This window comes from Stegostoma tigrinum, chromosome 38 (assembly GCF_030684315.1).
Source record: "Stegostoma tigrinum isolate sSteTig4 chromosome 38, sSteTig4.hap1, whole genome shotgun sequence".
In the NCBI taxonomy this organism is placed as follows: Eukaryota; Metazoa; Chordata; class Chondrichthyes; order Orectolobiformes; family Stegostomatidae; genus Stegostoma; species Stegostoma tigrinum.
Genome location: NC_081391.1, coordinates 22,002,182 through 22,022,798, shown reverse-complemented (window position 1 = coordinate 22,022,798; position 20,617 = coordinate 22,002,182). Strand labels below are relative to the sequence as shown.

The 20,617-nt window shown below is 44.7% G+C and overlaps 1 protein-coding gene across 6 annotated transcripts in view; it reads left to right on the top strand.

Annotated features, from left to right (window-relative positions):
* The window catches only part of LOC125447201 (potassium voltage-gated channel subfamily C member 1-like), a 76,917-nt gene that overhangs the window by 39,039 nt on the left and 17,261 nt on the right, over positions 1 to 20,617 (top strand). For 3 of the 6 annotated variants that reach the window (XM_048521416.1, XM_048521415.2, XM_059640506.1), the window contains 2 exons: positions 8,803 to 9,736; positions 15,606 to 15,800. In XM_048521416.1, the coding sequence (XP_048377373.1) occupies positions 8,803 to 9,736; positions 15,606 to 15,800 (1,129 nt within the window). Of the gene's footprint in view, positions 1 to 8,802; positions 9,737 to 15,605; positions 15,848 to 20,617 lie in introns of all 6 variants that reach the window. The other 3 variants (XM_059640507.1, XM_048521418.2, XM_048521417.1) reach the window with 2 other exon arrangements.

The window sequence follows — 20,617 nt, the reverse complement described above, 5'->3', positions numbered from 1 at the left end:
ACCATTTTTTGGTTAAAACATTAAATTGAACTCATTGGTTCTCTCCCGTTAAACATTAAAGATCTCACGGTCATTATTTTAAAGAAACGCAGGCTCACGATCCTGGGCCAATTCTCGTGCCTTAATCAGGATTCCTAGAATTAGATAATCTGGTCAGCACCTGGTTGCTCTGTGTGGGAGCTACCTGTGCACAAATTGTCTGCAACTTTTCTTACATTAAAATGTTAACAACATATGACATCCATTTTTGAAATAATTGAGTTTTGATGGCACCTTACAGACTTGATTCAGATGTGCCCGTTAATCATTTTCAGATCAATGTCAAAGCACTGGCTTTGAAAACAAACAAAGCCAGAAAAACAAAATTAGATTTATAACATCTTGCCCTATTTGCAAAAATAATGGCTTGGCATTTATGATGTGTTGTATCAAGACACATACGCCACAGGGAGACAGGGTGGTTAAGAAGGTGTCTAGCATGCTTTGCCTTCATTGCTCAGACTCTTGAGCATAGGAATTGCAATGTCATGTTGAAGTTGTACGGGATATTGGTGAGGTCTGTGCTGGAGCACTGTGTCTAGTTCTGGTCGCCCTGTTGTGGGAAAGGTATTATTAGGCTGGACAGGATTCAGAAAATATATATCAGGATGTTACTGGGAATTTTGAGTTAGAAGGAGAAACTGGATAGGCTAAGATTTTTTTACCGGAGCATCGAAGATTGAGAGCTGACCTTACAGATGTTTATAAGATTATGAGGGGCACAGATAAGGTGAATGGCAGTTGTGTTTTCCCTGGAGGGGGGGTGTTTTCAAGACGATGCAGCACATTTTTAAGGTGAGAAGAGAAAGATTTTAAAAAGACACGAGGGGCATTTTGTTTATAAACAGAGGGTGGTTTGTGTGTGGAATGAACTTCCAGAGGAAGTGGTGGATGTGGGTACAGTTACAACATTTAAAAGGCGTTTGGATAAGTACATGAATAGGAAATGTTCGGAGGGATATGGGCCAAAAGCAGGCAGGTGGAACTAGTTTAGTTTGGGATTATGGTCAGCATGGACTGGTTGGACTGAAGGGACTGTTTCCATGCTGTATGACCCTTAAGACCTCAGAACATCCTGAAATTCCTTTACATCTAAAGGAATACATTTGTAGTGAGGCCATGTGTTTATTCACAGGCTATATACACCAGTCACTCTGGCCCATCTCTTTAACAGGCCCAACTGACTTCAGCCAAAGCAATAAATGTGAAAAAAGGCTTGCATCTCCATAGCACCATCCACATCTGTCAGATGTCCTGAAGTGCTTTACACCCAACGAACTGCTTCTGAAGTATAGTTATTGTTTTGATTCAGGAATTGTGGCATGACATTTGTGCACAGTTTACGTAAACCATGGCTACAAGAACAACTCAGAGGCCAGGAATTCTGTGTCAGGTAATGCACACGGTTTACAAATACTGTGTCTCTGAGTGCAGTTAGAGACTAGGGATACTGCAGTGCATAACCCACCTCCTGACTCCTCGAAACCATCTACAAGGCACAAGCCAGGAGTGTGATGGAGTACTCCCCACTTGCCTGGATGGGAGCAGCCCCAACAACACTCAAGAAGCTTGACACCATCCAGGACAAAGCAACTTGCTTGATTGGCTCCACATCCACCACTTTCAACATTCACTTGTCTATCCAGTGACAGTCCCTCACAGTAAGATGCACCATCTTAGCAATGTTGCTCATGCTTCTTTGGTAATTTCTTCCAAATCTTCTGCCATCTGGAAGGTTGGCAGCAGACCCGTGGGATAGCCATAACTTACAAGATTCCCATCTTACAAAGGAATAAGGAATAAGCATTGTCCTGTACACCAGGAATGCTCCTTGGAATCCAAAGCTTTGTGCTGTTTTTCATAGCAGATGGCAGGTTGTCAAATGTTTTTTCAACAGTTGCACTTTTGAAACATCAATCTCTACATGAAAAAGTGGTCCCTTCTAAATCTTTCCTCTCTCACCTTAACCCTATGCCCTCTAGTTTTGGACACTCCAACCTAGGGAAAAGACCTTTACTATTCATCTTACCTATGTATCTCAAGATTTTGTAAACCTCTGTAAGGTCACTCCCATCAGCCTCCAATGCTCCAGGGAAGAAAGTCACAGCTTATCCAGCCTCTCCTTATAGCTCAAACCCGCCAAGCCCAGTAATATCATTGTAAAGCTATTTTGCACCCTTTGCCAGAGGAAGTGGTAGAGACTGGCACAGTTACAACATTTAGAAGACATTTGGACAGGCGCATGGATAGGAAAGGTTAGGAGAGATATGGGCCAAATATCGGCAAATAGGTTCAATCAGTTTAGGAAACCAGGTTGGCATGGATGAGTTGGGCCAAAGAACCTGTTTCAGTACTATACGACTCTATGACTGTATGTATTGGGACCTTTTACTCAGTGAAAGGTGCTATAACATTTCAAGTTTTTTTGCTGAGATTGCATGACCCAGGACTTGGCCAGTGTTTGCTTTCTTTTCTTCTTTATTCATTCACAAGATGGGCACATTGCTAGCCAGGCAGCATTTATTGCCCATCTCTAATTGCCCAGAGGGAAGTTTAGAGTCAGCCAAATTGCTGTGGGTCTGGAGTTACATGTAGGCCAGACCAGGTAAGGATGGCAGTTACCTTCCCTAAAGGGCATTAGGGAACCAGGTGGGATTTTCCTGATATTCAACAGTGGATTCATGACCATCATTAGACTCTTAATTCCAGATACGTTATTGAATTCAAATTCCACCATCTGCTGTGGCGGGATTCAAATGCAGGTGCCCAGAATGTTATCTGGGTCTCTGGATTAACAGTCCAATGATAATATCAGTAGGCCATCACCATCCCATGCTGTGGTACAGACTGCAGAACTGAACAAGTACAATTGCAAATGGTAACCGTGGTAAGGATCTCTCTGCTGAATTCACCAGCTTAGCAGGAATTCGTAATGTAGATCCACCTGCAAATAAATACTTAACAGGAGTAGGCCATTCAGCCCCTTGATCTTGCCCAGCTAGACTATGGCTGATCTTCTCCCTCAATGCTATTTTCCTGCACTTACCTCCATATCCCTTGATGTTTTTAACACACAATGTCGAGAAATCTATTTCTCTCAGTTTTGACTGAGCTTCTGAGGCGGAGAATTTTGAAAAACTCACCACCCTCTGTGTAAAGAAATTCCTCCTCATCCCTGGCCTAAATGGGCAACCTTCTGAGACTGTGTTCCCCTCGCTCAAGGGCTGCCCCCAGCCAAATAGCAGACCAATAATTCACCAATTAAACTTCCTTCAACCACACCTTCCAAACGTGCGACCTCTTAACACCTCAAAAAATAAGGCCAATTGATACCTGGGGACACCCACAACTGCAAATACCCTTCTGAGCCACTCATCATCATGACTTGGAAATGTATCCCCGTGCCTTCACTGTTGCTGGGTCAAAATCCTGCAATTCCCTCCCTAGTGGCATTATGGATGCCCTGTAACACACAGACTGCAGTGGTTCATGAATATGGCTCACCACCACCTTCTCAAATGGAATTTAGGATGGGCATCAAATGCTGGTCTTTCCAGTGATGTCACCTTCTGAGAATGACATAAAAGCAAAGTAGATTGAGTCCCGCAATAAATTTCCTACACTAGTTACTGAATGATGAGCATTGATAACTTAGATTGAACTGAATACTAGGAGGTTTTGTCCAAAAAATACTGTCCAAAACTTTCCAGAACTGTCTTTTCTCAACAGATATATGAGTAGGTAGAGAATAGAGAGATACGGACAGTGTAGAGGTAAAGGTATTTAGCTTAGAAAGGCATTATGTGTTGGTGAATTCTTGGCGGCTGAAAGTCTGTTCCGGTGCTGTACTTTTCTGTATTCTTTGTTCTTTAAAAAACAACCCTTGCTAGACTCAAGATAACAAAGTGTGAAGCTGGATGAACACAGCAGGCCAAGCAGCATCTTAGGAGCACAAAAGCTGATGTTTCGGGCCCAGACCCTTCAGACCCAAACTGTCACCTTTTGTGCTCCTAAGATGCTGCTTGGCCTGCTGTGTTCATCCAGCTTTACATTTTGTTATCTTGGAATCTCCAGCATCTGCAGTTCCCATTACCTCCTCTCGCTAGACTCATGCAGTCAGTTGCTCGATATGTCAGCTAGTCAATAATGGTGGATGCAATACCCATAATCCCCTTTGCCTGTGGAAATGACTGTATTTAACATGTGGTTGTGACTGATAGCTCAGCAGGTTGCATTCTGGAATTCACATCCTGGCCAGAGCGAAAATGCAAACGGAAGGATTGCCGTGATTTTCCTGTAGCTGATTAATCCTTTAATTCTAATTTCTGGACTGCTTCAGAATGACTTAGGAGGTTAGCAAAATGTAATAAGAACATAAGAAATAGGAGCAGGAGTAGGCCATCAAGCCTGCTGTACAATTCAATAAGACCATGGTTGATCATGTGGGCTCAACTCCACTTAACCGCCCGCTCACCATAATCCTTAATTCCTTTACTGTTAAAAGCTCTGTCTATCTTTCCTCAAAAACATTCAATGAGTTAGCCTCAACTGCTTCATTGGACAGGGAATTCCACATAGTCACAGTCTTTCACATGAAATTCCTCCTCAACTTAGTTCTAAATCTGCTGTCCCTGATTTTGAGGCTATGCTGCTTAGTTCTAGTCTCAACTGCCAATGGAAACAACATCCCTGCTGCTTTCTTATCTATTCCCTTAATAATTTTAAATGTTTTTGAGGTTGTTTGGCTCACCGAGCTGGTTTGTTGTTCTGAAAACGTTTCGTTACCGTGCTTGGTAACATCCTCAGCGTAGCCTCTGATGAAGCATCGGTGTGTTTTCCCGCCTGGTTTTTAAACTCTGGCGTGTATTGCGACGGATTGCCTCGCTTCCAGATTTCCTCCGCAGTGGAATGTATGTGGGGCCGAGTTCAGTGTGTTTATTAATAGCATGCTTCGTGGAGTGCCATGTTTCCAGGAATTCTCATGCTTGTCTCTGCCTGGCCTGTCCCAGAATCTTGGTGTTGTCCAGTCAAAGTGGTGTTTCTCCTTGTCCATGTGGATTGAGATGAGTGAGTATTGGACGTGTCTTTTTGTACCCAGTTGGTGTTCATATACAAAAGAAACTAACAACAAGAGTATATGAACGCCAACTGGCTACAAAAAGACACGTCCAATACTCACTCATCTCAATCCACGTGGACAAGGAGAAACACCACTTTGACTGGGACAACACCAAGATTCTGGGACAGGCCAGGCAGAGACAAGCATGAGAATTCCTGGAAACATGGCACTCCACGAAACATGCTATTAATAAACACACTGAACTCGGCCCCACATACATGCCACTGCGGAGGAAATCTGGAAGCGAGGCAATCCGTCGCAATACACGCCAGAGTTTAAAAACCAGGCGGGAAAACACACCGACGCTTCATCAGAGACTGCGCTGAGGATGTTACCCAGCACGGTAACGAAACGTTTCCAGAGGCAAGCATGTGAATTCCTGGAAGAGTCTAATGATAACCATGAATCTATTGCCAATTGTCAGAAAAAGCCCCATCTGGTTCACTAATGTCCTTGGGGAAGGAAACTGCCATCGTTACCATGGTCTGGCTGACATGTGACTCCAGACCCACAGCAAAGTGGTTGACTGTTAACTGCTGCCTGGGCAATTAGGGATGGGCAACAAATGCTGGCCTAGCCAACGATTCCCCCATCCCATGAATGAATTAAAATTAAAGGATAGGTGGTAGTGGTGGGAAGCTTACTGGCCCTGTGAATACAGAGGCCCTCAGAGACTGTGGGTTGTAATCCCATGTGGACTTTGAATTCAATTATAAACAAAATTAGAAGTTAGTCTATCACAGTGAAAGTCTAATTGTTTCACTAATGTCCTTAAGGGAGGGAAATGTGCCATCTTTAACCCAGTCTGGTCTACATGTGTTTCCAGACCGCCTTGTCTCCAAACCAACTTGAAAAATGGCCACTCAGTTCAAGGGCACTGAAGACTAGGCAATTGCAGGTTGCCAAACCTCCCAAATATAGCCCTAACTAGCAACAGACACATCCTAGACAAGAAGAACAGAAATTCAAGTACTTCAGGCATATATGATGCAGTCCAGCGACAGTTGACAAAATGGCTTCCAGCAGAGTTAATGGCTCCTGAGAAACTAGGAAAGACGTCAGATGAGAAAACAGCAAATATTAAAAAAAAATTGTAGCTGGAGCTGCTTACAGTAGGGGAGACCATGTGATGTGTATAGTGACTTCTCTGAGAGTAAAAACCTGGATTTCTGAAGTAATTTCTCCTCTAATTAGCCTGTGGGGAAAGCCATGATGGCACATTTTTGGAGAGGGTCTAGAGGTTGAGTAATTATTACTGCAGTTTAGAACATGCCTACTCATTGCTAGTGGCAGTAGCAGTTTCCAGGACCGCGATGAGGTGCACATTTACGGGCACAATAATTACAGATGTGCATTTATTTTTGTTGTTGTAAATCTTTAGGCCCAGTGTACTGTCTCAGAACATGGGAGGCTTATTGAAGCCAACATTCCTTATGTGGTTTTGTTATGTTCTAATATAATCATTTTAGTGGGGAAACTCAATATAACAGTATAATAAATTTGAACTGTAGGCCATTTAGCCCTTCAAGTCCATTCTGTCCTCCAGCACAACTGTGGCTGATATTTGGCCTCAAGTCTGCCTTCCGGTCTGCTCCTCATTATCTTGAGGGATCAAAGTCTATCACAAGCTCACCAGCGGATTATCCGCAACTGTTTGGTGGCAGAGAACTTTAAATATTCACGACTATTTGAGTGAAGAAATTTCTCCTCCCATCAGTCCTTAATGATCCTCCGGTTTCCCTAACACTGTGTCCTAGGTTCCTCAACTGGCTGGAAAGAACCTCTCAATGTCCATGGTGGCTGACACCACTCCACCACAGACCCCCCAACTCCCTCCCCCCACTCCCCATCTAGAACCATGTATTTCTCAATGAGATCACCCCTCATCATTCTAAACTCCAGACAATGTAGGTCACAAATAGCTTGTAAATCCAGAGCTGAGATGGGGGTTTCCTGTTATTTAACTATTATTTAAATGGAGAGAAACCAACCAATTGCAAGGTACAGAGGGACCTGGGTGTCCTTGGACATGAATCACTAAACATCAGCCTGCAGATAGGGCAAGTAGTTGGGAAGGCACAGAGAATCTTGGCCTTTGTTACAAGGATGTTGGGACTACAGACGTACGTGACATTGGTAAGGCCACACAGCTTGAACCTTAACTTGAGATCAACGGTTTGGAGCTGGAGGAACACAGCAGACCAGGCAGCATCAGAGGAGCAGGAAAGCTGACTTTTCGGGTTGGGACCCTTCTCCACAGCATTTCTGAAGAAGCGTCCCGACCCGAAACGTCAGCTTTCCCGCTCCTCTGATGCTGCCTGGCCTGCTGTGTTCCTCCAGCTCTGTGCTGTGTTATCTCTGACTCCAGCATTGGCAGTTCTTAGTACTTCTTATACCTTGCTTGGTTTCCTTACTTAAGACATGACTTTACAGAGGTTTATGAAATCATGAGGGGTATAGACAGGGTTAATGATAGGTATCTTTGCCCTAGGATGGAGTATTTCATGATTAGGGGGCACATTTTTAAAGTGAGAGGAGAGAGATTTAATAAAGGCATGGGGGCCAAATTGTGGAATGAACTTCCAGAGGAAGTGGTGGATATGGGAGCAGTTAGCACTGTTTAAAAGACACTTGGGTAAGTTCATTAATGGGAAAGGTTTGGAGAGATATGGGCTGGGTGAGGCAGTGGGACTGATTTAGTTTGTGATTATGTTCAGCATGGACTGGTTGTGCCAAAGGGTCTCTTTCACTGCTGTGTGACTCTATCATTCAAAAACAGAAATTGCTGAGAAAGCAAGGCTTCTGTGAAGTGAGAAACATTTCGGGACCACTGACCCTTCTCAAGAACATTCTGAAGGAGAAGTTTGATAGAAGTTCAGAATTATGTTGATTTGATTTGATTTATTATTCACCTGGGCGCAGTGAAAAGTTCTGTTTTGTGAGCAGTACAAGCAGATCATAACATACAAGGACATACAGATCATATTTTCAATAGAGCGAGGCATACAGGAGGTGTACCAAAGTGAGATCAACATTCAGTTTGAAATTAGACAGGTCCATTCAGCAGTCCAATAATAGCAAGGAAATAGCTGTTCTTGAACCTGTACCTTCTGCCTAACAGAAGAGGTTGGAAAAGTGTATTACTAGGGTGGGGGTGGTCTTTGATGTTGGTTTTAATCCAGTAAACATATTGGAACAATTTCAACTGCCTGTAAGTTATAAAGGTTTAAGATAATTGGTGGATGAAGGGGCATTTTCACCATAAATTGAGACACGATGACTTAGAATAACCTGCCTGGAAATTTTCTAGATGTTGAGTCAATTGCTTTTGAAGAAGAATGAAATGTATAGTTAAAAAGGAGAGATTTTCAGGGCTGTGGGGAGAGGAACAGGGAATGCGTTAGATGCTCTTTTGAAGAGCTGATATGAAGATGATCTGAGCAGTGCTGATAAGGTTTGGGCTAGGCATCTAAATCTCAGATAACCTGAGTATCACCATCAGTCTAGAATTCATCCTGTAGCGGGAATCCTTAACGTTACCTACACACATCTAAGTGTTACCATGGTGATATGTGGGTGCTGTTCGTTCTGTGTTTTATTTAACACGCCTGTGTCTTTCTTTCTTTTGTTTTCTTTTCTCGCAGTACGTGGCGTTTGCATCATTGTTCTTCATTTTGATATCTATCACTACTTTTTGCCTTGAGACCCATGAAGCGTTCAACCACCAGGTGAACAGAACAGAGACGATCACCACTGGGAACGTCACCAATGTGGTGGAGGATGTGGAGATTGAGACTGAGGCCTTCCTCACCTACGTGGAGGGCATGTGTGTCATCTGGTTCACCTTCGAGTTCCTGATGCGCATCATGTTCTGCCCGGACAAGAAGGAGTTCATCAAGAACACCCTCAACATCATTGACTTTGTGGCCATCCTTCCTTTCTACCTGGAGGTTGGCCTGAGCGGACTCTCGTCCAAGGCCGCCAAGGATGTCCTGGGCTTCCTGCGCGTTGTCCGCTTTGTCCGAATACTCCGCATCTTCAAGCTTACCCGTCACTTCATTGGCCTGAGGGTCCTGGGCCACACGCTGAGGGCAAGCACAAATGAGTTCCTCCTGCTCATCATCTTCCTCGCTCTCGGGGTCCTGATCTTCGCCACTATGATCTACTATGCGGAGAGGATAGGGGCTGACCCCGAAGACATAACGGGTAGCAAACACACCAGCTTCAAGAACATCCCCATTGGCTTCTGGTGGGCAGTGGTCACCATGACCACCCTGGGCTACGGGGATATGTATCCGGAGACCTGGTCGGGGATGTTGGTGGGAGCTCTCTGTGCTTTGGCTGGTGTGTTGACCATCGCTATGCCTGTCCCCGTTATTGTCAATAACTTTGGCATGTACTATTCCTTGGCTATGGCCAAGCAGAAGTTACCAAAGAAGAAGAACAAACACATCCCCCGAGCTCCTCAGCCAGGGTCTCCAAATTACTGCAAGCCTGACATCAAGTCCCCCCAGCGGAGTGTCCAGGGTGATTCCTGCCCTCTAGCTCAGGAGGAGATCATTGAAATAAACAGGGCAGGTAGGCATTGCTCTGTGGCTAAGAACCTAAATGCTCAGCTTTCAGGAGGCGATGACCTGGTGACATTATCACTGGACTGATAATTCAGAGACCCAGCCAATGGGTCCCTCTTTGTCCAGTGGTTAGGATTTGGGCTCTCATCACTACAGCCTGGGTTGGATTCCCAGTCAGGGAACATTAATTATGGGTGGTACGGTGTCTCAGTGGTTGCCTCACAGCGGCAGGGATCCAGGTTCGATTCCGCCCTCAACTGTCTGTGTGGAGTTTGCACATTCTCCCTGCGTCTGCGTGAGTTTCGTCTGGGTGCTCCGGTCTGCTCCCACAGCCCAAAGGTTAGATGGATTGGCCGTGCTAAACTGTCCATTGTGTCTAGGATTGTGTAGGCTGGGAAATGCGGGGTTGCAGGGATGGGTTGGCATGCTATTCAGAGGATCAAGGATGCTATTCAGGCTGAATGACCTGCTTCCACACTGTAGGGAGTTAATGAAGAATCACTCACCATCCTGACTGGGAAATATATTGTCATTCCTTCAGTGTTGCTGGATCATAATGCTGGACTATCCTTCCCTGAGGTCTTTGTGGGTCTTTCTATACTCCAAAGGACTGCAGTGATTCAGGAAGGCAGCTCAAGCCCACCTTCCCAGGCAGCAGTTCTAATGTTCCAGGGACCTGGCAGACTCTGCTCTGCCATTCAATGAGATCATGACTGATCTGATGACCCTCAGCTCCACTTTTCTGCCTTTTCCCCAGAACTGATACTTTCTCTGACTGATTTAAAAATCTGTCTGTCCCAGTCTTGACTATTCTTAATGATTGAGCCTCACCTGACCTCTGTGGAAAAGAATTCCACAGATTGACTCTTCGAGAACAAGTTTTCCTCATCTCCTTCCTCACTGGACCATCCCTTACCCTGAGATGATCCCCTCCAGTCCAAGACTCCCTCACAGGGGGAAACCATCTTTCTCCTTAGACACGGGTCAAGCCCCCTGACAATCTTGTATGTTTCAATAAGGTTGCCTCTTGTATTCCTAAAACCAATGAGAACAAGCCCCGAATCACCAAACTCTCTTCATAAAATTCTGCATTGCATGAATGAATTGAAGAAAATAATGCACTGGATTAGTAATCCAGAACTCTAGGTCAATGTGCTGGGGGCATGAACTTAGAACATAGAACAGTACAGCACAGAACAGCCCACGATGTTGTGCTGACCATTGATCCTCATGTATGCACCCTCAAATTTCTGTGACCATATGCATGTCCAGCAGTCTCTTAAATGTCCCCAATGACCTTGCTTCCACAACTGCTGCTGGCAACGCGTTCCAAGCTCTCACAACTCTCTGTGTAAAGAACCCGCCTCTGACATCCCCTCTATACTTTCCTCCAACCAGCTTAAAACTATGACCCCTCGTGTTAGCCTTTTCTGCCCTGGGAAATAGTCTCTGGCTATCAACTCTATCTATGCCTCTCATTATCTTGTATACCTCAATTAGGTCCCCTCTCCTCCTCCTTTCCTCCAATGAAGAAAGTCTGAGCTCAGTCGACCTCTCTTCATAAGATAAGCCCTCCAGTCCAGGCAGCATCCTGGTAAACCTCCTCTGAACCCTCTCCAAAGCATCCACATCTTTCCTATAATAGGGCGACCAGAACTGGACGCAGTATTCCAAGTGCGGTCTAACCAAAGTTTTATAGAGCTGCAACAAGATCTCACGACTCTTAAACTCAATTCCCCTGTTAATGAAAGCCAAAACACCATATGCTTTCCTGGTCCACTTGGGTGGAGTTTGAATCCGTCACGACAGATGGCAAATGCTAAATTAAAAAAGAAAATCCAGATCAACCATTGTCGTGAAAGACCATCTGGTTCACTAATATCCTTCAGGGAAGGAAATCTGCCATTGTTATCTGGTCTGGCTTACATGTGACTCCAGACACACAGCAATGTGGTCAACTCTTATGGGTGATTGGGGATGGGTAAGAATTGCTGACCTAGTCAGTGATACCAATGTCCATGGACAAAAGAACAGATAGGTTTGCCTTGTAGAGAGTGTGGTGCTGGTTTGTCAGAATGATGGTTGGACTCAGTTACAGGGATACATGGATGGGGTGTAACTCTCTGAGATATAGAATGTTAAGGGAATGATTTGATCCAAATTTTCAAGACATTAAGGGGAAAAGATAGAGTCGATAGAGAGAAACTACCTCTGCTGGTTAGGGATTAGGGGGTGTAGTTTGCAAATTAAAGACTTTTCAGGAATGGAATTGGAGAAGAGTCTCACTTACATGAGCTAGTAGCAATGTGGAACTCCTTCTTCCAATGTGAATATTGCCGCCACTTCATTTTAAACCCGATCAAAGATAGAATCATAGAATCCCTACAGTGTTGAAGTAGGCCATTCGTCCCATCAGGTCTTCACTGACCTTCCAAAGAGAATCGCACCCAGACCTGTCCCCCCTACCCTATCACTGTAACCCTGCATTTCCCATGGCTAATCCCTGGACATGGTGGCCAATTTAGCATGGCCCTGCACACCTAACCTGCACATCTTTGGACTGATATTGATCATCCTTTTGTTAAAGGTCATAATTGACAGACGAAAATGAGGAAGAATTTCTTCAGTCAGAGGGAGTTGAATCCATGGAACTCATTACCACAGAAGATTGTGGAGGCTAAGTCATTAAATGTATTCAAGACAGAGATGGATAGGTTTTTGATTAGTAAGGGGATCAAAGGCTACAGGGAGAAGGTAGGAGAATGGGGTTTGAGAAACATATTAGCCATGATCAAATGGCGGACAGGAGTTCATGGGCCAAATGGCCTAATTCTGCTTCTAAATATTGAAATCTTCTGTCATTCACGATTGCATTTACTGGTGGAACTGAATCAATGGGGTATCCTCCTCTTCCTAAGTTGCTACAGTGAACTGGTCAGCGCTTTACAGAGGGGTCTGTACGAAGTGGATAGATTGTTACAAAGGGACAATATTTACTGAACAGTAAATTGTATTGATAGTGTGCTACACAGCAGGGAGGTATAAGTACTGAACAGTGTGTTACGCAGGTATTTGTATAGACTGGGCACTGTGTTATATGGGGAACTGAAAGGATTAAATAGTTAGATAGATGATTCATTCACAGTGGTTTACGTTTGGGACTGGTTATCCAATCAGCCTGGACTGATGGTCCCTAGAAGCATTGTCAAATCCTACCAAGATAACTGCAGAAAATGAATTCCATTCATTGAATAAACCTGGAATTGGGATAATGGTGCATCATACATCTGATGCAGAGAAACTAGGAGCAGGAGTAGGCCATTCAGCCCTTCACATTCAGTGTGATCATGGCTGATTCTCTACCTCACTGCCATATTCCTGCCTTCCGTCCATACCCTTCAATGTCTTTAATATCTAAAAATATATCAGTGTCTTGCTTGAATATACTCAGTGATCTGGCCTCTGTGGTAGTGAATTCTATAGGTTGCTCAGCCTCTGTGTGAGGACATCTTTCATCATCTCAGTCCTAAATGGTCCAGCCCATAGCTTGAGGTTGTGTCCCTGTGTTTTAGACCTCTCCCAACCGGGGGTGGGGGGGGGGCATCATCCTCCCTGCATCTAGGCTGTCCAGCTCTGTTCGAATTTTATATGTTTCAATCAGATCTCGCCCTTCATCTTTCTAAACTCGCGTGAACACAGGCTAAATCGAACCAATCTCTCCTCATACTGTACTCCTGCCACATCCGGTATCATCCTAGTGAACCTCCACAGCACTCCCTCTGAGGAGAGTGGAGTCTTAGGTAGGGAAACCCAAACTGCATGCAATGCTCTGGGTGTGATATCACTTAGACCCTGTATAACTGCAGTGAGATTTCCCTACTAATGAACTCAAATCCTCTCACAATGAAGGTCAATATTTCATATGACTTCCTAATTGCTTTCTGCAACTGCCTGGCTACCTTCATTGACTGGTGTGCAAGGACACTCAGATCCCTTTGTGCATCCATACTTCCCAATATGTCACCTTTTCAATAATGCTCTGCCTTTCCTTTCTTCACTTCGAAATGGACAGTTTCAAATTTGTAGTGATTCAGTTTAGGAAAGGAAATAAAGCAGGAGGCACAGTGGCTCAGTGTTTAGCACTGCTGCCTGCTAGCATCAGGGATCCAGGTTTGATTCCACCCTCAGGCGACTGTCTGTGTGGAGTTTGCACATTCTCCCTGTGTCTGCACGGGTTTCCTCCGGATGCTCCAGTTTCCTCCTGCAGTCCAAAGATATGCAGGGTAGTGTGAATTAGCCATGGGAAATGAAGGTTTAAAGGGTAAGGGAGTGGGCCTGGGTGGGATCCTGTTCAGAGTGGTGGTGGGAACTAGATGGGCCAAATGGCCTGTTTCCATACTGTAGGGATTCAGTGAAGTCTGCTATCCTTACCTGGTCTGGCCTACACATGACTCCAACATGTTGACTCTTAACTGCTTTTGCAAGCTGCTAAGACCAAGGGCGTTAGGGATGGGTAATGAATTCCGGCCTTGCCAGTGATGCCCACATCAAATGAATGAAAAATAAAGTCTTATCCTTTTCTCATTCTGATGAAAGGCCATCGAACTGAAATGTTAACTCCGTCTCTCCCACAGATGTTGCATGACTGTATGCAGCATTTCTTTAACTAAACTATTGTACATTGGAGGGAAATGAACTGGAAGATTCTGCTCCTCAGGGAAGTATATAGACTGTGAAATGTGTTTCATGGTGTCCTATATAGTCCCTTTCTGTAAATAAGTGTTGTACACAATGGTATGCATGGGCTGGACAAAGTGTTATTGAGTGGGCTAAGTGCAAAATTGCTTAAAAATATGGGATCACTCTTTCTAAATTAATCTATCCTGTTGGTTTTCTAAGTAAATATTCTCAGTTCCTGGTTTTAGATTTGCCCAAAACTGGAAATTTTCTTTCCACAACCAACTAGTCCAGCTCATTTCTAATATTAAAGATGATGTGAAGATGCTGTTGTTGGATTGGGGTGGACAAAATCAGAAGTCGTATGATACTAGGTTATTGACTGACAGGTTTATTTGAAGTCACATGCTTACGGAGAATGTTTCACTTCACCTGAAAAAGGACCAGCATTCCAAAAGTTTATGGATTATAACCTGGTGTCGTGTGATTTCTGACTCTACTATTAAAGGGCTCAATCAGGACAGCTCTTGTTATATTAAAAAAAATTTGTTCAAAGGTATTTACAGCAAGAACAAGGCCATTCAGCCCATTGTGCTGTGCTGGCTCTTTGGAAGAGCAGCTGGTGCTTAAAAGTTCCACACCTGAACTTTGGGCCTGTAACTCAGGAACTCTCCCTTGCTCAGGTACCGAACCACTTTGCTTTCAAAATTATTTATGGAATTGGCTTCCACCACCTTTGCAGGGAGAGAATTCCAAAGAATTTGGGCTCGCCGGTTCAATTTTCCAACATGGCAGTCAGTGGATTATTCAATTCATGTGATGTGAGATTGAACGCTAGAGCAGGCATCCTGTGTTGACAGTCGGAGAAATTCATCTGGTTCACTTACATGCTTCAGGGAAGGAAATCTGCTGACTTTATCTGGCCTGGCCTACATGTGACTTGAGGGTGGTTGAATCTTAAATGCTCTTCTTGATTGCTCTAATCAGCTCAAGGGCAACTAGGGGTGGGCAACAAATGCTGGCCTCACCAACGATCCCCGCATCCTGTGGGTTAATAAGTTCCTGTCTAGATAGAAATCTCTGTTCAGCCATGGTTTACTCAGTGCCATGTCTAAAGGGAATTCTCGGCTCATCCAATGAGTAATGCTTCTGTGTGTGTGTGTGTGTATGTGTTTCTTTTTATTTTATTGGCATGGAAGATCCAAAGCAAAATGGGGACGCTGCTAATGCTGCTTTGGCCAATGAGGATTGTCCGACCATTGACCAGGCCCTGTCACCGGAGGAGAACCAGCCTGTGACACCCGGAGGGAGGGAGAAATATGCCCGGGACAGAGCCTGCTTCCTGCTGACCACCGGTGACTTTGAACATTCTCCCGACGGAAGTATCCGCAAAGGTACCACATGACGCCCCCAAGTCCAAATGGAAAAGGGATTCAGCAAGGTCCATAATCCGAATACAGATCAGTGGGCGGGGGGGGTGGGGTTTGCACTTGGGATCCTTTGGGTTAACCTCCGTGAGGTCCTTGAGATGACACACAGTGGGTGAGGGAATGGGGAGATCGAGAGGTGGAGGGGGTGGGATCAAGGTGAAGTGCAGGGGCCTTATTGATTCCGATCTGTCTCCCAGCGAAGAAGTGTTCTGAAGGGTTAGTGGTTGTGTTCATCTGATGAACAGACCAAGGAGTGCAAATTCAAAGTTTCACCTTTCTCAATTTGAAATGGATCTCAGTGAGAAACATCTAGGAATTGGAATGTGGCTCCAGTAAAAGTAAAAAGCCACTTGCCCCCATCCTGCCTGGACAGGGATATTTGCTGACCTTTCCAGAACTGGGCCTCTACATGACTCCAGTCCAATCAAAAGGAGGGTCAAGGACCAGTGCACGGTAGCAGCAGTGTGTACCATCCACAAGATGCACTGCAGAGGTTCACCAAGGCTCCTCAGACAGCACCTTCCAAACCCACGACCACTTCCATCTCGAAGGACGAAGGCAGCAGGTACATGGGAACACCACCTCCTTCAAGTTCCCCTCCTATCCACTCACCATCCTGACTTGGAAAGGTATTGTTGTTCCTTCAGTGTCACTGGGTCAAAATCCTGGAACTCAACTCTCTAATGGCATTGTGGGTATCTGCACCATGTGGACTTGTGGTTGTTTAAAAAGCAGCTGACCCACTGTATTAGGTATTAAATGCTGGACTGGCCAGCAACACTCACATCCCATAAAGAATTAAATATCCCTCATTTAAACAAACTGGTTACCGTGATCCCACTTCATTTGTTGGAGAATTGTAGGGAATATTGGCTTCTTTTGTTCCTTTAGTCAGTTTCCTCCTGAAGACACTGACATTTCCTGAGGGTACAGTCACACAGGAATCCTCAACACCTCATCCACATCATATTTAGATTTAGAAAGTGAATTCCTGCAAGCTCTCTGACCATGGATGCAGGCTGGTTAAACCCATCCTTTCAAACAGACAGTGAACACAGCATACCTACCCTCTCACCATCCACACCCCTCCCACACATATGCACGCACACTTCCTCTCTAACACTCTACCACATGTGCACACTGTTACACACATTCTGTCATACACTCTATCACACTTACTCCTCTCTCTCTTACACACATTCTCTCTGTCACACACTCTCTCCCACACAGACTGTCTCTTTCACACTCATGACTTCTTTCTCACACACTCACAAAAACCTTCTTACACACTCTTTATCGTACTCTGTCTCATGCTCACCTTGTCTCTCTCTCTTACACACACTGTCTCAAACACACTCTCACACACACTTTCACACATTCATGCAATGTTTCACGCACACCTTCACACAATCTCATACTGTTTTACACAAATTCTTATCACACGCACTTTCACACAGGCAGACACACGCACTATCTCTCTCACACATACTTTCACACACACGGTCTCTCTCACATACTCTGTCACATGCACTTAGACATACGTACTCTCACATACTTTCTCTCACGTACTCTCACACACTACATATACTTTCTCTCGCACACAGTCACACATACAATCCATCCCTCTCTCTCATTCTCTCTGTATTTCAGACACAAACACACATTCTCCCACACACACACACACACACACACACACACACACAGTCTCATGTGGACTTGCAGAGACACACATACACACGGACTTCTATGTATTCCCACATATACATTCTCATGCATGTGTATGACCACACAGCCGCACATTGCACATCCACATTTGCACACACACAGACAAACATGAACTTCCATTTTCATGGATGCATATACTCTGACATGGTTAGTGGTCAGTGGTCAGCTAGGTGATACCCCCACCCTTTCATTGGGGGATTTAAAGCTACTTTTCGAGAAGTTGCTGCCAGTCTGGCTGAGCAACTGGTTTCAGATGGCACCCTCAGCCCTTGGAGGAGTCCACAGATACTCAGGACTGCCCATCCCACAGTGAGTGCCAGGATGCTGTGGGGTCAAGGAAAGAGAGGTTACCTCATAATCCATTCAGAACCCCTTCTAGATCCCTGCTCCTTGTCTTCCTGGAGACTCCTAACAAAAATCCAGCCCCTTCCCGAGGGTGAAACTGTTGCTGGTCATTCTAGCAACAACTGAAATAAAACTTTGATGCAAATTGGTCATCCTTGGAAGGTTCCAGAATGACCTTTTAAAAATATTGAATCATTTAGAAGTGATGAGGCTTCAGTCCAGGCCTGTAACGCCAAACTGGGCTTCATATTAACTGTTTAGATGATCCTAACTGGGCATCACAGGCTCCCACTTTACTGCCAGGCTTTGAATGCTGTGCCTCCTGGGCCAGGACTTCGTGCACCAGCCAAAACTCCTGACTCCTTAAGCATTGTCCATTTTTGGATGTCTCAAGATCCCTTCCCTTTGGTAGACGCTGTGGAAACCCCCATGCAAGGCAAGAATACTCTCTGAGCCTAATCTGAGTTGCTTCTACCCATCTTCCATCACAAAAGTGGCCAAACTAGGCCAGGACCAATTGGTGAGTTTCCAACACCCTCTTCTTCCACTCCTCTCCTCCTTCTGAAACCGTTGCCATGGGAAACAGCGATAAAGATTTCTGTTGGATCTTGGCCCAGTTTTATCGCAGAGTTTCCAGTGAACGGGCACCATGAAATCTGGTCAAAATGATTGAGACAAAGTTAAAATGACTTTATGAGGAAGGGAGTCAACTGTTGGCGTGTTACTCCCTGTCTCTTGAGTACTGTTTACTGGAATCACACCTGCTAAAATTGCTGAATTTTCTGTAAGACAATTTTGATAGATTATTGACTGTAATTTTTGAACATGTAGTTGCTTCTGATTGGTCCTATTCATTGGACCTGCAAGCTCAAGCAACTGTTACTTTATAAAAAACTAAATCTCTGATTACTACCAATGTTTTATGAAGGTCCAATTTCCTCTCCATCCCACCACTTTGAATTAGGTATTTCTCGATCAGCCCTGAACCAGGTGGTAAACCTCAGATTCAGAACTGATGACATTCCAGTTATATGTTGAAGCTCATCATGAAGGGCTTCTGCCATCAAAATTTGAACCTAGGCCCCAGTCCTTGTTCCCATTAAAAAAAACCTGAACCTAGTCCCCCGTCCTTGACCCTCTGTTAAAAACGTCTGAACCTAGGCCCTAGTCCTTGTCCCTCTGTTAAAAAATTCTGAACCTAGGCCTCAGTTCTTGTCCCTCTGTTAAAAAAATCTGAACCTAGGCCCAAGTCCTTGTCCCTCTGGTAAAAAAAATCTGAACCTAGGACCCAGTCTTCGTCCCTCTGCTAAAAAAATCTGAACCTAGGACTCAGTCCTTGTCCCTGTTCTGAAAAATTTGAACCTGGGACCCAGTCCTTGACCCTGTTACAAAAAATTTGAACCTAGGACCCAGTCCTTGACCCTGTTCTGAAAAATCTTAACCTAGGCCCCAGTCATTGACTGTCTGCTAAAGAAATCTGAACCTGGGTCCCAGTCATAGAATCATAGAAGCCCTTGGGCCTCTGCCACAAAAGCACTCACTGTCTAAGATCTTTGATCTCTGAAACCAGTATTATGATTGGCAATGACACAGAGCTAAAATTAAAATACAGTTTCTTAAAATAAGATGAACATATTTGTGTGGACCGGTCTAACCCTCAGAAACTCGCTGGGGACTTGTTCAAGGGATAATAGATGGTTTCATAACTTACTGACTGTATAGAGAAGGAATGAAAATATTATACCAAACTGTGAATCTAGTCTATCAAAAGGAATCTGGCACATAAAGAACCTTCACTCTGGGGGTCATCACAGAGGAGCTTTGTGGAGGTTAAATGGCCAAAGACGGGCAGCAAAGATAGAGGCTTTCAGCACGTGAGCTGGAATGAAGGCTTTCTTCACTACCCCATCCTTCATATAACCATTAACAATGTTTTGTTTTCTGTGTGGTCTATTTGTCCCATTTCTTGGACTGCGGGAGTAGGAGGGACAGGGGGAATGCGGGAGAAAAGAGGAGGGAGTGTCCATCTGGTTAATGGTCAGAGCAGAGAAGGTGTATGAACCAAAGAGAAGGTTAGATGGCAAGAGGTGGGTGTTACAGTGGAGTGGGAGACTGTGAAGCAGAGCAGGATCCATAGGCCCCAATGAATTGTTGGCATCACAGCCCAGGGAGAAATTCCTGAGTATCTTTATCCACGTGCACTTGTGGATACACTGCCAGGCAGGTTAACTCTTTCCCGGGGAGATCTGAACATCTGCCGTCCAAGTGGTCGGAGATTCAGACTTGACTGGCACTTAAACATAACTTTCCCAATTGAAAGAGCCTCCCCGGAAGTCGCAGGAAAGGATGGGTTAATCCTTTTGGTGGGGGGGGGGGGGCAGTGAAACTGTTTCATCGTCATCTTGGATGCAAGTCGGTTAATCCAACAAGACCCTTGGGGAATAGTCCATTTCTCTATTGAATCATACCTTTGCATGAGGAATGGGAGATAGAATTGGGAGCAGAGGCTAATTGTCATGTTTGGTAGATTTCATTCACAAAACAAGGGACGGACAGCAACAAATTCCCTTATTGAAATAAGATTTCAATACATGCTGTTATTGATGCCCGGGATTGTTGTGCAGCGTTCCTGTCTGTGTTTGTACATCGGTGCCTTCCATGTGCATGTCTGCATTCACTGAGTCAGGTGGCTAGAGCTAGGTTAGCTAGTT